Source organism: Aulonocara sp. 'chitande type north' Nkhata Bay, linkage group LG9 (genome assembly GCF_057382095.1).
Source record: "Aulonocara sp. 'chitande type north' Nkhata Bay isolate Kocher_YH1m ecotype deep benthic linkage group LG9, A_spYH_male_GT1.1, whole genome shotgun sequence".
Taxonomy (NCBI): Eukaryota; Metazoa; Chordata; class Actinopteri; order Cichliformes; family Cichlidae; genus Aulonocara; species Aulonocara sp. 'chitande type north' Nkhata Bay.
In genome coordinates this window covers 22,718,006-22,736,156 of record NC_141352.1, presented here as the reverse complement: position 1 = coordinate 22,736,156, position 18,151 = coordinate 22,718,006, and the positions used below count along the sequence as shown (strand labels likewise).

Here is an 18,151-nt window from a genome sequence, read left to right as displayed (position 1 = left end):
ACAAAGGCACCTTCCAGCTTTGAACTTGACTTAGCTGACATAATGCATCTTGCTAATAATTAATATATAATTACATAATTGCATAAGTAATCTTGCTTCGTTTAGACCAGCAGTTGTAGCTGCCTTTTTGTACTTAATGGCTTAATGAGCAACTGAATAAGAAATTATTCATACATCTAAATAAATTGAAGAGTTACGCTGCTACAAGATTATAAACGCCACACTTTTTGTGGACAAACAATAACCTTTATTGTACAAAGAAAAAGTGTTTTACATGTTCGGCAATTTCAGGAAAGAAAATAAAAGGGGCTAAAAGCAAGAAAACAAAAACTAATTTTTTCTTTTAAACTTTTACCAGATTGGATTACAAAAATTCAAAACTTGCACCAAAAGGGAGTCTTCACAGATCACAAAGCAAAAAAAAAGAAAAAAAAAAAAAGAAAAACAAAATCTGACACAGAAATGTCTTAATGAATCTCCCAAATGGAGCTTTTAACATTAATATCAACAGCAATTTTAAAAAACAAAAAAACAAAAACAAAGAGGAGACCATAATAGGTTTCAGAGGCCCGCATCTTTAGCTGCAGTGACTGTGGCTGAGATGGGTTTGGGGCGACAGTTATGGGAGATGGGTGCTGGTGAGCCATTTCCGACACTTTATGCAGAGAGGTCACTGCTGTTGAAACGGTCTTGGTCATACACTTCGGCGACAACTTTGCGACCCCCGAACCAGCGGTCGTTGAGTGCCTGGATAGCTTTGTTCATCTCAGAGGCCATGGAAAACTCTACAAAGATTTTGACAATGATATCTGCATCCTCCTCTTCTCCTTGCTTTTCCTGGTATATGATGACTCTGTTCACGGAGCCGAACTTCCCGCACTCTTCCGTCACCTCGCCCTCCAGGTCATCATCAATGTCCTCTGGTCCGACCATATTTCGAAGCACCATCACTGTGGACTGCAGAGTAGAAGGACAGGAATAAAGTAAACACAAGTGATGATAAGGAAGTAAATAAGTGTTCCTAGATTAAAAAAATAAAATCACCTCTGATTTTCGAAGCAGTTTCTGCATCACCATGTGTCTCGCACTGCTGCCTGAGATGCTCATGTGCTCCTGATCACTCAGCATCTCCTGCCCTGTACCATCCTGAAGCGTCTCTTCTTTCTCCTCTTTCTTCTCTTGTTGGTTGGAGCCACCAGCCTGATTAGACAGCACTGGCGGTGACGCGAGTACGGGGTTCACAAGACCGACCTGGGGAACCATTGGTATGGTAGGACGCACTGGAGTCACACCTTTCCAGGGAAGGCAGACACAGTCAGTGACAATGGGCAGGTCCACAGTACAACTATTAGTCCTGGATAAGACAATCCCATCATCTATAACATCAACTCAACGTCAAAAATATCAACCAGAAAAACTCACAAACAAAAAATTACACACAGTACCAAGTCACCAGGGTAGATGTCAGACTAATTGAATTTGACTAATGAAAATGTGGTTCATTTATTGAAATTTCTACCACAAAATTAGTGCTGTCGGCGTTAATCTCGTTAAAATGAAGTTAACGCCATAAATTTCAGTAAGCGAGTTAGGGCAGATCACCCCGTGCGTGGGGCTGGACGGCGTCAATGAGCTAACCGCGCTAACACGTTGACGCTAACCCGCTAACGGAGATTTGCTGCGTTAATGCGGTTATGGTGTTAACATCATTTTAATGAGATTAATGCTGACATCACTACACAAAATCCATCATTTGAAAATTTAACGCGCCGTTCTCCTTTAGTCCACTTGATTGAAGGAGCTTCAACCCCTTATTTTTGTGACTGCTGTAACAGAGTCATTTATACAGGAATACTTCCTGTTTAAATTAGGGTCTTATTTGTATTATGAAATGTATTAGATCATCTGTTAAAGAAAACAAAAACCCTATGAATTATTATAGCCGTTTCACCCTTTCATCCATCTGTTTTAAAATATTTTATGCGGAAAAGTTCAGAGCTCAAAATACTTAAAATGCCCAATTAGGAGGTCACAAACAACCTCACACAATTTTCCATTATCCATATTACACCAATGAGCCAATTCCTGTAAAGTATAAAAAGTTATAGGAGAAACAGATTAATAAATTCATGGCAGGAAATACTGTCATGACTAAAAATATTACAACGGCACAAATAAACAAGGCTGATGCCACTGGGTCACTTGAAGTTCAAGTGTAGGTGAGACATGAAGTCACTAAGATAACTCTCACAGGAAAGCAAGTTTACAGCCACTTCTGATTTTCTCATTTTCCAGATGCCATGCAGTTAAAAGTGTTCAAACTAACAGTGTGTTCACTGTCTTTAAAGCTGTATGTTTTTAACAGCACAACTAAGTTAAATTAAAACCATTTCTTTAGCACAAAAAGAGGACTTGCTCATGTCTTGGTGCATACCTGTGATGACCCCTGGTGCCTGGGCAGCCATAACAGCCTGAGGTATTCCCATTTGCTGACTGAGAAGTTGAGGTGCAGTTAACGCTCCTAAGACTGACGCGCCAGCTACAGCCTCCTTAAAAGAGGGGGGGCCGAAGACATTAGGCAAAGGAAACACACAGAACACAACACAAGGCAGCACAGTCAACAATCACACAACATGGCAAACAATCAACTCAACATTGCCTCTCTTCAATGAGAATCGAGGTTAAAAAGTAATTAAGTATTCTTAGCAAGTCAAAAATATCTAAGCAGTGATGCTAAACTTTTAAAATTATGACATTATACAAGGAAGAGCTTTGCTAATCAGTAAAGGTGAGGAACTTTTACCACTCAGGTTAACATATATACAGCATATAAAAACAAATGAGTCTTTCACCGTGTTTATAGGTTCTGTTTGAGTTTTGAAGACGTCAAACTGCATTAAAATAAGGTTACATTTTTAATTTTTAATAATACCAATAATAAACTGACAACAAAGTGGCCTTCTCTAAGTACAAATGCTAATGTTATCTGTACTGGTGTCATAGCTAGCTAGTTCTGTGTCATATTTACCTGGAAGGCCATTAAATCCCTTTGGAAGGGATTCATACTTGCCTGGGCTGTTATTTTAGCAGTGGCTGCCGCTGCAGCCACAGCTGCAGCAGGTGGCAAACCACCTGGGGTCGTGGGGGTCAGTAAGGGCATGGGAGGCGTTACTGCTTTGCCCACCCGCAGGTACTGACCACCCAGGTCAAACAGGTTCATAGAAGACACGGCGTCCAGGGCTGACTGAGGCTTTTCATACTCTGTAAAGGAAATAAAAACCGCAGTTAGTAGCAGATTTATAGCAACACGAAGGTACGAGAGAATGCGACACCCCCCCAAGCTCACCAATGAAGCCAAAGCCTCTGTGTCGCCCTGTGGTGGGGTCTCTGGCTAACGTGCATGACTTGATCCTTCCAAAGGCCTCAAACACACTCTTGATGTCGTCATCTGACAGATCAGGGTGGACGGACGCCACGTAGATCCTGTTATAAGCACGCGCCTCTTCTGCCAGCTGGTCGATGATGGGTTGCGCCTGACCGATGTTACTTGGCCGCCCAACCTATAGCACAGATCAAACCACCAGGGCTACTGAGTAAAGCCTTTACTGCATTACCTGAGAACGCACCTACCACAAAGCTCTATGTCCCTGCAAGGCTTACTTTCACCAGCCACCAAGCTCAGTCAAAGCCACTCGTCTCCTCTAATAAGTGTTTTTTTAAATTACAAAACACTATAGCATTTTCCCAACAGGAGAAAATTTCAAGGATAAAATACTGATTACATTAATCATTAGACAAAAGAATAACCAAATCAAACTTAACTCTCTCTCTCTCTCTCTTTCTTTCTTTCTTTAAAAGCCAGATATTACAAAAAGACATCTACTAGCTGAGGATCAATAATTAAAAAGAACCTGACTATAAGGGTGTCAAATATCAACTCATTTACAATGCAAATCCGGTCCTGTAAATAGCTGTAATACTATTATAGAGAAACTACACTTTGTATTAAAAACACAACATTTCTGCAGTCTGAACTAGTGGCTAAAGGAACGCATTGAATATTTGGTGCTAGCGCTGCACAGACTCTCCTTTGCAAAAGAACTGAGCTCCCCGAGTAAGACGAGCGTCTGAGGGAGACTAGGATCTGTACTACAGATGGGGCGGCCAAGTAACACCAACCAGACGCAACCCATCATCAGCAGTCCATGGGCACAGAGCGATGTTATTTGCTGCTAGGCATCCCACTGGTCACTTGGTCACTAACACAAGCCTTGATGACATCATGGAAGGCCAACACACACTTGCGCACTGACACACACAAAAAAACAAACAAACAAAAAAACTACACACGCATCTTCATTCATACAACACGCACCTGAAAATTAACAAAAACACAAGCACAATCACAAATTAGTGTTTTCACTTAAATAAAGTGACTGAGATTATACATTTAAGCAATTTTGCATATCAGGACTTCATATTCCTAATGGCAGGAAGTAATCTAAATACCAGTAGGGTTCCCACCAGTGTATTACCCGACCGGCGGGCCATCAGTCCTAAAAACAGCTTGGGAAAAAACTATGAAGTTATGAAAGAATAAAAAAATAAAATAAACACATGGAAATGTTGAGTCTCGATACACTTTTACCTGTTCACTTATAACTAGGGTTGCAACAATACAATCAGACATTGGTCTGTTCCAGACCTGTTCTTCATAAAGGAAGCTAACAGTAAAGCCAAACACCCTTCTTTCCCTGCAAGTTTTTTTTGCTTAACTGCAACATATATATGCATTAAAATAAAATAAAAGTCTGGATATGGATAACCATGTGTATCGATAAGAGGAGCAGTATTTCTTGTCTTGCTTTCTGAATGTTTTAAAATATTCATAATGATACTGCTGTATAGCTACTGGATCTTAACAGCTTTTATGACAGAAATCCTGCCCAGGTGTATCCAACTATTCAAACTCTGTCCACATGATCTTAAGCACTTAAAAGATGTTTTTCTCCACACCAACATACCTTAATGTTTCGTCCTCCCAGCATGACTGAGTTCATCTGCTCCAGGGCCAGCTGAGCAGCCTCTGGTACATCATACTCCACAAAGGCAAATCCCTGCATTGTCAGACAAAGGTCAAGAATAACCTGCACACACTTTCTTTGCAATCTACGCCACGTCTCAAGTCAAAGTTCAGCACTGACCTTGTGTTTCATTGTAACCGAATCCCAAGACATGTCAATGCTCTTGATTGGACCAAACGGGGCAAAAGCCTGTCTGATGGTGTCCTCACCAAGCTCATAGTATATGGAGCCCACATACACCCGACACATGATCGCTAGAGCGCGCTGCCTCTGAGCTGCCACCTACCAACCAAGGGAAACAAGACATAATAAGCATTAGAGAGTAAAAGAAAGGAGGAGAAACAAACACACATACACACACACAGAAAGAATATATGTGTATTTTCTACTGTGCTTGCTTTCCCCAAAATTGTTAGAGGCCAATTCCAAGTAAAGGGGGGTCTGGACAGGTAAATAGGGTAATAATGGGATACTGCAATGGACAGAACTTTGTGGGAAAAATATTAACATTTATAAAAAGAAAACAAAAACAAAAAAACACTGATGTCATCAGAGGCGATTACAGTATGTCCTCTATTCTGTTACTACTGAACAGACATATGGAGGAAAACACATTGATGTGATTGACATGCACAGCCCTCACAAAAATTTTGGCTTCAGTAACTGACCTGTAGTCCGGGGATGCAAGTAAGGTAACAAAAGTAATCGTGGAGTTCAAACGAAATCCATACAAAGTCTTGATGAAAGCATTTGAAACTTTCTTCTCAAGTCTAAGGTGAGGGGCGCTTTAATCCCTGAAAGCTGCTCTGTTTTACTGACGCCTTTACTGCTTCTCTTAACTTTCACTGTGTCACCAACAAAAATAAGTTCGTAAAGTATAACATCGAGGGAAGATGACTTGTTCATTTAACAGAAAAAAAGAGCTTGACTTTGAGATGGCCAAAAAATAGCCCTGTCCCACAATTTCTCTCATTTTGGTCCATTAAAGGGATTGCTATCCCTCTTTTGTCCCATGCCAAGAGCTTTGCTTTTTTTGTTTTGTAAAATGAGCAAATGCATATTTTTCAAAAAGACGTGACTTTTCTCACATTTACAAACCTCCAATAAAGTCCTATAAAAGCCATTTAAAGTGTTTTAAACAGCCTTTTTTCTATCTTCTTCTTTTAAAAAAATAATAAAAAATACACAAACAAAATATCCCACTGCAACGCAAGAAAGAAAAGGAAGCGCTTCGACAATTAACAACAGTCAGTCATCTCAGAAGAGATTGCAGTAAAGTCGCAGGTACGTTAGGTGTTGAAAGCCATGTTTTCTTATAAAATATGCATTCTTTGGTTAGGAAAAAAGGCAGGGACTGTTGCTATTGCAACAGTAAAAGAAGGGTAACAGTCCTTTCCATTGGGAATGCGCACAGAAAAAAAAAAATTTAATAATCTATTGACCGATTGTAAAGGTGAGAGAGGATCTCCAAAGCCCATTGTCACTGCTGCCATCTGAAAGACAGTAAAGATGAAAAAAGTGCTGAAAAGTAGGTTAGATATCCCTTAGCTTTGCTTTTCTTTCTTTCTTTTTTTTTTAAAAGGTCATTGCTTTGCTAAATAGACAAAAGCAGTAAGGCTTACACTATAATCAGACCCTCCCTCTAAACAATATACAGAGAGGATTTACCTCCTTTAGCTAAATTATAGCTCACCACACAGCAATAAACAAATACAAGCAAGTTCCCTTTAAAAGTGCAAAGCATTTAACATGATAACCAAAGCCTTCATGATGATCGTCTCCATCTGAAAGAGAACAAAAGGCAAAAGCAAAGGGCAAAAGGTCTACACATGCGTTCTTTTTCACAGCACGTGGTAGAAGAAAGGCAAGACTTCCCAAAGAGCTAAGCCCAAACCGACTTGTGACAGTAGAGATGGCTGAATTACCAGTGCGAGAAAAGACTATGATATTCTGTCTACAGTCAAGACTCACAGGTGACACATGCACAACAAAGATTTTGTTTGGCACATTACCAGATAGTTTCACACATCTCACCTGGAGGTTGGTGAGCTGTTGCTGCTGATGGGCGATGGTCTGCTTCACCAACACACTCTTAATACTTTGCTCCATGGCATACTTCTTAGCCTGGGAGAGGAGAAGCGAAATTACATGTAAATTCCACAGATGAATAAAAGATCAGTTCATCTATGTGACACGGCATGCAAAAACTAGGCTAAAATCCAAACTTTCATTTAATCCTACATTTTTAAAAAGTATAATAAGAGGAAAAAACAAAAAACCCCAAAACAAAACAGGATTTCCCATATAATAATAAACTAATTATTTGCAGTTTAGAAACAGTTGAATAACTGCAGGTTTTGGGAGATATTTGCAGATGGTGCAGTTAAGATAAATACTTGAAATGCTGGAAAGTCTGGTTGTTCTTGATGTTTCATTGTTCATTGGCATATTTGACTTCTAGAAACTTCTTTTTGCAAATTTTAGTCAGATTTGGGGATAAATCATTTTAAATACGGGGATGTAATAGTTTCATCCACCCACATAAAAGCTACTTTTTCTACTTTCAGTCTTGGATATTAATATGCATACAGTTAAAAAGCACATTAAACACTTTGGTATCGGCCATCTGTAGCTCTTTCAGACACACCTTTACATTACAGCCACTATTTCCTATAAGTAACTACAGGAACCCTTAGTAAAAGAGAGCCAATAACAGGTGTATCACTTAAAGTCTGACTGCATACTGCTTGATCTTGAAACCGCAGCAAAATCAATGGCTCCTATCTGATGTGCCTTAAGATTTCAGGTAGATTGGCACATGTTTAACCATGAAGAACAACAGCTGTAACTTCATTAATATCTTATTTAAAATTAGCCAAAAGAAGAAGACTGACATTCCTTTAAGAACCAACAGGATCTGACTTGAGTCATTAAACTAAAACCTAATTCATTACAGGTCTTTTGGTGTATTGTGGTTTGTCCCATAAAGTTTGTAGCACTGTCTGAATTCAGTCATGTTAACAGACAGATGAAGCCCACATGGTAACGCATTCAACATCTGAAAGGGGCTTCTAATCTCCTACTAAAAGTTATGAAAGTTGGGTTTTATGTGACATAAAAGAAATAAAAGTATTGCAAGTAGACATATCCCTGTGCTTAATGTGGTATAGTTGAGGTAACTTTAAAAACAAAAATCTAAAATTTTCATAACCAGTGTTAATAAATTTCAAATTAATAGCACATTACCTGTTGCTAACTGCAAGTTACTGGTTTGGTTTAATAACTGGTTTATGGCAAGTTTCACATGAAAAGAAACATTACAGAAGTAAAGAGGCTGTTAAACATTAGAAGATTAAGGCCAAGAATGACGTGTTCTTCCTCAATAAAAATGATAACACAACAGCAGTAAAGAATTAAGTTAAAAATTAATTATAGTATTTTCTGCTACTCCCGTCCACTAACTTTTATTTGACAAAGTGATAAAGATGATGAATTAAGAACAAGATGAAAATAAAACTCTGATGCAAGCTGACAGCAGCGACCTCATCTCTATGTCGCAGCGACGGCACCATGCAGCGATGAGTCTAGGGGGTGTAATGAACTATTTAAAAGCTGAAGTGATTGATTACTTTGCAGATGAGGTTTTGTTTCCTTTTGTGCCTGTAAAAATATATTTAAAGGGCCAGTAAATCTAGTTCAGGGGGCGAGTAGTGGAAAAGGAAAAACAACATTGGACTAGGCCTTTTCCATAGTATATGATCTGGGATAACACGGGTTTAAAATTTTCCACAATATTTAAAAAAAGAAAAAAAAGAAAAAAAGAGTGTCATATCGCAATATGATTGCTGTACAAATGTCATTCATTTATGCGCCTCGCAATGTAACAATCTGACAAATCAAACATGCAGCACTATCTGCTGTTTGACCCCTTGTGAATATGGAAATTGAAAAATGAAAATTACTGATGCAGTTCCATTGCGGAAAAGGATAGCTTTAAACAGCTGGTTAAAAAGCTCGACCAAAGATACACCCCAGACAGAAAATATTTTTCACTTTTATTATGTGCCAATATTGTGCAGCTCCTGATGAGTTACAAGATTAAGTTCCTTTAGTTATTGTTAAAATATGGAGTTCAGCAGTTATTTTATTTTCTACTTTTGTGCTTACATTTGACTTATGCTGTGTCATTACTGTTGCACTATAATGCTGCCACTGGCACCTTGTTTCAATAGATTCACGCTTCAAATGAGGAAGTGTGTCATCAGTGACTGCAGCTTCATTGGAAAAGAAGAATGAAAAATACACAGCTTTTGTTTCTTTCATCATAAGAACCAGTACTGCAAAAATTGTGATTTAATTTTGAGGCTCTAGCGCCCACCCCTACATCGGACATTTGTTTATAACATGATCACTAGCAGATAGTTTAACGTCTTACCCTCTGAAGTGCCTCCTGCTGCTCTGGGGTGAGAGGCGGCAGGCCAAGCTTGGAGCCCGTGCCCTGTCCATTCTCCATCGTCAGAGCTTCACCACCCTGCAGTCGAGAGAACAGAGCACTTTAAACAAAACACTGAGAAACAAGAGCGTAAACCCCTGCACGTGCACACTGTTCATTCGCACTTAATTTCAATGAGAAATTACATCATCTCAAAATGAACAGGATATCGCTAAATGGGTCAACATTTAAAGGACATACACCCGGATTTTTTTTTTTACAGCAGGCGGGACTGGATGGGCTCCTTACCTACGCAACCCGCTAATCGCTGGGTCCACCAGACTGAGGCGGAAAAGCCCCCAAGGGGATGAGCACTGATGGGGAAGCTTTAACAAGTCAACAATTTCTAGGGGAAATAAAAAACGTCTTCAGACTAACAATAACAAAAGCAGGGCGCTAGCATCATTTTACAATGAACTCCATCTATAAGCAGCCGTCTTTGATCAGATCTTTAGTGAGCCAGGGTAATGCGCACGAACGCTAGCCTCGCGTTGTGTATACGTTAGCTGAGTGAAGTAGTAGTAAGTGGGCTAAAGTTCAACCTTTCCCTAAGAACTTTTTAACTGAGGAATATATAAATCTTAACTGCAACCTCTTTGTTGCACTTGGATGACCTTACAACGGCACAATCAGTACAAGAAGCTCCGCATTGATTAGCAAGGCCTGGTCTCTATTCAGATAGCGTTATCTTTGCTGCTAGCTGATATTAGCTAATGCTAGGCATTCATTGCTATGGCGCGTGAATTAATCTGCACGTTCTCCACAAGGATACGCCGTCAAATTTAAAGAACACACGGTGCACCTAAATACTAAGATACATCGCATTTTACTTACGTAGCGACCGCTACAGCTGAAATCTGTTAATGTGCCTCTTTATCAAGGAAATTATTTACCGCAGTGTCCGTAACTGCCATGAAGCACACCTTCTCGGAGAGGCCCGCACACGTCAACGCTCGCGAGAATTGCATATTTTCAATGAAAGATATCGCGAGAACACTATTTCTCGCGATGTTGGGGGGCGGGAGTTAATGCGCACTTTTATCCATGCAACCTTCAGGCTATATTTATTATTCTGTGACATTATTCATAATTTAATGTATCATATCATTCCAATTGTGTTGTTTTTAATCAATTACTCTAGCTAGATAGCACTAGAATGACCAGATCCCAGAAAACCTAAAGAATAAACACTATTTTGCCAGTCCTGTATATCCAGGTTAGAGGACTGACATTCAATGTGTAAGGGTCAAATCACTATCTCCTTAAATTAAACACAATAAACATAATTTGTAATTTTATTTTATTTTAAAAAAAAAATTCTCCTGCATTTATATTACACTAACTGTTACATCAGTTGCTTCTCTGTCCGATGATCTATCCGGTAAACCTTTAGCAGGAGCACCCAGAGAGCTGGCCAGCCAGGCAAGATAAACTTAACTCGTCACAGCGAGACTTCTTCCCTGTCTCTGTGAGTCCCTGCATCCTTAAATGTCTCCAGTTGTCCTGAGTTCCCTCTGACTGTCTCCTTGGTGCATTTAAACCCCTGTTCCTCCCTGTCCTCGTCATCTGTTGTCTTCATCTCCGTTATCAGTCATCATCATTTTACCATCTCTGTGCAAGTCTGCAGATTTCTTTATTAAATCATAAGATTCTTAAATTAAAGTCTCTCTCTGTCTGGGTCCTCGTCACAAAACATGACATCATTGTTTTGTACATTCCCCACATTTGTGAAAGAAAAGCAAAACACTTTTTTTAAAGTCTGTAACAAAAGGTTATTTAAATGCTGCAAAAGAAGAATGGATTGGAATTTTAAAAAAACACATCGTAACCTTAATTACTGGGGGAAAATGATGAATGATGATCATAGTGAGTAAGAAGTAAACAGAGTGCATATTTTGGACAGAGATTCACTTTTAATATGTATGTATAATACAATAGATACATAAAAATTCACTCCAAAAATAGAGTCCTTGAAATGAACAAAATATTGATAAAAAATAATTATAAAAATGGAGGCAACTTTGCCTATGGTACAATGTATACAATGTATGAAAAGATCTTTACTGCAGATACTACTATGGCTCTGCAGATTTTTTTTTTCTTTTATTTTAACCTATGTCGCCTCACCTTGAGATTGGCAAATCAATTTTGGTGGTCAACTCTCTCAAGCAGTTTACAGTTTCTGTTTTGCCTGTCACTATTCCCTCTCTGTTTCCTTACCTGGTTCTTCCTGACCTTGTTCTTTCTCCTCACGTTCCCCTCTTTCCTCTCTCCCTCTTTGGTCTGACAATCATACACAAATAGATTGTATTCAGTTGGATGAAAAAATTACATTGATATGAAAAAAAAAACTATTAAGATCACTCTCCTCTCTCAGTGTACTTTCAAACAAAAGGCAAATAACCAAACCACATGTACATCTAATAAAAGATATAAATATTGAAACACTGATCCAACATTATACTTTATTGACGGATCATTTGATCTTACACTTTTACCTGAATGTTGCTCCGGGGTTTAATATCGGCACATATGACAAAATAACCAGCTTCTCTCATTCCATTTCAAACAGGACAGTGGCAACAACAGCAGCCTAAGGACAATTTTAAGTTTTAGATTTTAAATAAGCTATATAAATTTCAATGGGAGCAACAGGACGGTCAAATGTCGCTGATTTTACTACACGAGGACGAATTGTATTGTAGCAAACATCGTCGGAGAACACGTTTTCAACACTGCAGGTTACCTGGGTGTAATGTTTTTCAGCTAAAAAGAAACATGGTCTGACTCCTACCTAACTATATAAAGAGTAACTGAAGGTTATATGCAGCTAATATGTCCTGTTTTAAGCCAGGCACTTCCACCTCCGCTCCGCTGTGTCTCAGCCACCATGGCAGAAAGGGCGCTAAAGCAGTGTTGCCAACTCCTCAGTAAGGAAAATCGCCATTGGTTGTACTAAAAGTCGATAAATTACGTCATCGCCTAATTGGCATAATTGGACATGCAAATGTAATTGTAACCTACGTTGTTGGAGAGAGAAATAACAGCGTGGAAGAGACATAAAGTGAGTAAAAAATGTCCTAAATGCATTTAGAATTTATTTAGAAGTACAAATTAAATTTGTTTTAGCAATTATTGTTTTATAATGTCACAATTCCAACCCTGCTCCTTTATCCGGGCTTGGACCGGCAAAAGTGACCCGAAATTGGCACTCTGGTGTAGTTACTTTGTGTGTGTGGGTGTGTGTTTATAAGTAGTTTTAAACCTTGTGATCCACAAAACAGCATAACAGTAAAAGAAGAACTGACTGGTTACAGACAGTGCGGGAGCAGCGGCTTCGCTCATGCGCGAGTCATTTGCAGTTCGGACGCATAGGTGCGAACGTCTGCTGCAGTGTTGCCAACTTAGCGACTTTGTCGCTATATTTAGCGAGTTTTCAGACCCCCTTAGCGACTTTTTTTTCCTAAAAAGCGACTAGCGACAAATCTGGCGACTTTTTCTGGTGTTATTGGAGACTTATTTATGACGACTTTTTGACTTGAAAGCGGGTATCGCTTTTACTCTCAAAAAGCAGCGGGTGCTGCCGTGGGTACCTCGCAGCTGGGGGAGGACTATCCTCCGCCTGTGAGCACTTTGGCACGGGTGAGGTGCCTATGGCAGCACCGCTGCTTGTTAAGGGTGTGTTCACACCGAACGCGATGGGCGCGTGAAAAAAGCCCCAAACGCCCCTAACTTGACGCGTGCACATTCGCACCTCTACGCGTGTCCAAGAAAAATCCATCGCGCCCCAAAATATCATATTTTAACGCGCGTGAACCGGAAATGTGGGAGGGATGTGGGAGGAAGTTTTGCAAGACCGGTATCTTTGCAAGATGGCAGCTGTCGAGCTAGCGCTTGAAGAGAGAGTCTCCCTTCTCTATTTACTGTGGAGAGCAGATAGGGTTGCCAACCGTCCCTTAAAAAACGGAATCGTCCCGTATTTAGAAACAAAAGTACACGTCCCGTATTGAGCTAATAAGGGACGCACTTTGTCCCGTAATACAGTGAGAATCAAAAGTAGTCTATAACTTTTAATGGAATTAACACTTTGTTTGAAAACATAATTCCCAGCCCCTCTCCTGCTTTGTGACCAATGAGCTGACAGCACACTTATGACAATTCGAGTATGACAAGTCAGATTACTGCTCATCTCATTGGTTGAGGAAAGGTCGCTTACGGAGAAAATACCGGAAGACAACCGATGACCACAACAACAAGCATGGCCAACAGGGAAACAAACGCCGACACTGCGGTGCAAGTCTCGGACGGCACACTGTGCGTCCATAAAATGAAGGTTATAACAGAAAATCTGTCGCTCGCTCTCTCTGTCTTTCACTCACACAGACACACCACCACATCAACTTTGCTAAATTGCTAATGAAAAACATTGATCAGGCAGCTGTGATTGAGCAGCGATGTAGATCCAACTATTTTCACGGTTGTTGTGGTCGTGATAATTTTGTGATGCCACATGGAAAAGGCTCGGATGAGCTTTTCAAAGTTCTACAAGTTGTGCCTCCATCGCTTGTGTCCAGATCACACGCTGCACAGCTGTGCTGCAACGTCTTTTTCACCGACGTTTACGTGTTTGCGCGTGAGCAGCTGCGGTGACACCCTCACGAGCGATTGATGATCGGGAGCTGGTCGTGAGGTGTTAATCGCTTCTCGTTACCCCACGTATACTACACGACGCACGATGAAGGCCAAAATCGGGCTGATCACCAAATCGGTCGCACGACTCAAAAATCGGCTCAAAATGGGCCAAAAATCGCACAGTGTGAGCCCAGCATTAGAGCAGCAATGTTTGTTCGCTCAGAGAAAGAAAAAAAAAGGCTGCAAAAGTACAGGGAGGAATGGGAAAAGGAAAACACCTGGCTGGAAAAGTGCACTATAAAGCGCACTGCACTGTGTGCTGGCGCACTTTTTCCATAGGCATGCTTCTATTGGTGGGCACATGAAGAACATGAGGGGCGTGAAAGCTCGGGGAACCCTTTACCAATTTTTTGTCCGCCAGGCCATGGCAGAAGCAGATATGGTATGTAAACACTGGTTTGTTTTTTTAAAACCCTCTGGTTAAGGTTAATATGGGCATGTGCAGTGAATATCAGGGCTATGTGGCCAGAAGTGTAATAATATAATTTATTTTGTGTAATAAACAACTGCAAGGATAGATGATTACAACAAATAGATGACTAATACATAAAAGTAATACATAGATGAATAATGATGATGAGTTAAGATGCGTAATCATGGGAACAAGTGGGTTTACAAACAGGAGCAGCTGATTAGCTTTAGAAAAGCTGAAATAATACCTCAACTGAAGCCAACTGTACTAAATGCACTAAATGTGCACTGTTACAAGAATATTTTTCGTTCTATTGCTTTCTATTAATTTATATAATTTTAAGTTAAGCAGGACAGAGTTCTTTTAAAGAAAGATTTACTTATATTCTCAAAAGTTAAGCATGACAGGCTTCTGTTTAAGAAAGAGACCTGTTTTACTGTGTTAATGTTGTCATTTTGAGCTAAAAATAAATGGCTAAATGATCATTTGTTTCCCATATGGTCATATCACAAAGAATATGCATCTGCTTAAATCAAGTTCAAGTCAAATGGTTAAAAAATAATTTCACACACAAAAAAAGAGCTACCACACTGGGAAGGGTGAAGACAACTGGGTTGCCCGGCCCTGGCCACGAGGTGTCCCTTATTTATTTTTCAGGGAGTTGGCAACCCTAAGAGCAGAGTAGCGGCGTAAAGGACATCCTTGCCGTACCTGGGTCCATCAGGTCCTCCAGAGGCGTGAGCAGTTTGGTGAGTTTCACCACTTGCTCCATGAGCTGCGCCTGGATGACGGCCGATTCCAGCGCTATCACCGTCATTCACTCGGCCAGTTTGAGGACCTGCTGTCCCGCGTCGGTCCCAGAATCGCCCGCCTAGACACCGACTACAGGCGCTCAATCCCACCTGCAGAGCGCCTGTCCGTCTGCCTGAGGTTAGTAAAAGTGTTTAATACGTAGTCCTTTATTGATACCTGTGCTAATATATGCTAAACCATCCATTTATACACTGCTAACATGGATGTGCTATGCTAACAGTGAATGCTCTCGGTGTTTGCTGATATCAAACTGTAGCATTAGGACCACTGAGTTAACCTTTGTAGTGATACTCACTCCTTTTTATTTAGACCTGGTTTAATTCTGGGATAGTTGAATATTTGTATATAATCCCTGCAGCTGTCAGACTCTATAACAGGGGTCACCAGCCTTTATTAAAACAGAGTTAGATAAAACTGTGAACAGTTTGGTTCATCTCTAGTTACATGGTTCTATCTTGATAAGCTGTCTTATCACAGATTAATTTTTCAAAAATATTAATGATTTAAGCAAGGAAAGGGCTACATGTCAACATACAACTCTTTATTTCTATTAATGTCTTACTTCATTCCTACCTGATTGACATGTTTAGGAATTATGAGTGATTGGCTCACTGTAGTTGTGAAAGTTGCTACCAATCAAATTATAATATGTTAAAGTTAAAACAAAACACAACTGTTTTAGATATTATCTAATATACATTTTGTAATTATCCTTATAATTACAAAATGTTTTATGTAAGATTTAAGTTTTGTGATTAAATCTGACATCACCAAAGTATTTTGGAATTTGAATAATGTATTTTGTAACTGCAGTACACATAATACTGATTTTGAACAATTTTGTCCAGGTTCCTTGTCACCGGGGACTCCTTCAGCACCAAGCGTTCAGTTACAGAGTCGGTGTGTCAGATCACCCCCAGGCAGCGACGGCCATCTGGGACTGTCTAGTGGACGACTTCATGGCTGTGCCTTCACCTGGAGACTGGCGGTCCATCACAGAGGGACTCCAGGAGCGCTGGAACTTCCCTCTGTGCTGTGCAGCTCTGGATGGGAAGCACGTCCAGACAAAGGCACCCCATATATCATATAGGAGACACACACATTGATATACACTAAATATTTATTTCATTTCTTTTTTGTGGTGCCCAAATTTATGCACCTGCTTGATTTTGTTTAAATAATTATTGCACACTTTTTGTAAATCCAGTAAACTTCTTTTCACTTCTCAAATATCACTGTGTGTGTCTCCTGTATGATATTTAACTGACATTTTTTTATTGTAACAACCAACGATTTATACAGGAAAATAATGTCTATTAACAAGGTTGCCCAAACTTCTGCATCCCACTGTATTAGTATATTTTGTCATTAGTATAATATGAAATAAATTCTACATGTGTCAAGTCGTGTGCCAACATTTGCTGTGTAGTAGAACTGAGACATTAGTCATTATAAACATTTATTTGAAATAATATTAAAATTCTCACACAGAAATACATTAAACATAAATATATAAAATATAAGTATTTACAGAGAGACAGGAATAAAAAGGACCAGCTGCTCTCCAGAGCAGGAACCAGGCTGAGGAGGAAATGCTCCATTGGAGACTGGTGTGGCTCCAGCTCCACCACCGATGGACCGTCCTGGGACCCGTCCCTCATCTGCCTCGGAGCCGTCCTCCCCTGTGGGCCTGTAAAACAGCACAAAACACAAAGAAATGAGAAGGCTGCTACTAGATTTTAATTTCAACATTGAAAAAAACAAACAAACTAAAAACAGGATATAATCAGATTGGTTGTAGATATTTAGTAAAGGTCATCACAGACAATCCCACCGACTAAAAAGGTATCAGTGCTTGCTGTACATATCTGTGGGTGCAGCAGCAGGAGCTCAGGGACTGGGGAGCCAGGAGAAGCAACAGGGGATGCTCTGCTTCAGAATCAGTTGGTTCTATCAATACAGTATTAAATGTTAACAGGTTGAATATAATAATCATAGAGTAGACAGTGGTCCCTCATTTATTGCAGCAGGGGTTCTCAGAATAACTAGCCCCTGGCCACGCACTTTATACACTGTTTTCCACACACACACATGAACATTGGTCACAGTTCTCACAATTGATTCTCAAAGTGCAAACCTTTGTAGATTGCAAAACGTAAACGTATTATTATGCCGTGTTTTGTCTTCATCTGCCTGCCACTTTCGTGCGCCTTTTTCCCTCGCGGTGCAGGTGTCTATTTCCGAATGAGGCTCATAGTTATGGGTGTTTTTGTGCTGTTTTTTCTATTGGACGTGATGGTTATCAAAACCAAACATGATAAATTTGGCAAGCGCAGGAGACACGGCACGGAGCAGATTTGTCAATCAGGCTGCAGAATGCAATGCTGTCCGGTATGAAAATGAAAATTAAGAAAAAAGAGGCAATAAAATATATTCTTAAATGACAACATGCCTAAAAGCAGAACGGTATTTGTACGTCAGTGGGAAAATAGCGGTGGCTTGCTAGCTTTTGTGCGGCTTCCCCGGGTCAGTGAAAACTTTAGAGAAAACTTGAGAAAAATGAATGAACTTACCAGGTTGCCCGATCTCTTTACATATCTTCCTCCAAGCTCGGTCCTTTATATTCCTGTCTCGGTACAGAAAGCAGCTGGTGTCGTA

General features: G+C 40.0%; 1 protein-coding gene and 1 long non-coding RNA gene across 8 annotated transcripts; one reads left to right on the top strand and one right to left on the bottom strand.

The window, feature by feature from the left end:
* Positions 1-224: 224 nt before the first annotated feature.
* On the bottom strand, positions 225-10,565 carry LOC147322158 (poly(U)-binding-splicing factor PUF60-like). Of its 7 annotated transcripts, none has more exons than XM_086306572.1 (12): positions 10,411-10,552; positions 9,826-9,922; positions 9,520-9,615; positions 7,119-7,208; positions 6,527-6,577; positions 5,205-5,366; positions 5,025-5,117; positions 3,347-3,560; positions 3,029-3,261; positions 2,435-2,549; positions 1,045-1,292; positions 225-957 (listed from the first exon to the last, which is right to left on the bottom strand). In XM_086306572.1, the coding sequence occupies exons 3-12, from the start codon at positions 9,595-9,597 to the stop codon at positions 658-660; spliced, it is 1,584 nt and encodes a 527-aa protein (XP_086162698.1). In that variant the 5' UTR covers positions 9,598-9,615; positions 9,826-9,922; positions 10,411-10,552; the 3' UTR covers positions 225-657. The 7 variants fall into 7 exon arrangements, with proteins under 7 accessions (XP_086162698.1, XP_086162699.1, XP_086162694.1 ...); XM_086306573.1 differs by having other exon boundaries at positions 10,470-10,533; XM_086306568.1 differs by lacking the exon at positions 9,826-9,922 and having other exon boundaries at positions 10,470-10,565.
* Positions 10,566-13,526: 2,961 nt separating this feature from the next.
* On the top strand, positions 13,527-16,950 carry LOC147322157 (uncharacterized). Its single transcript, XR_015131053.1, has 3 exons — positions 13,527-13,909; positions 15,338-15,610; positions 16,342-16,950. It is a non-coding gene; the product is annotated as an uncharacterized LOC147322157 (long non-coding RNA).
* Positions 16,951-18,151: the final 1,201 nt, after the last annotated feature.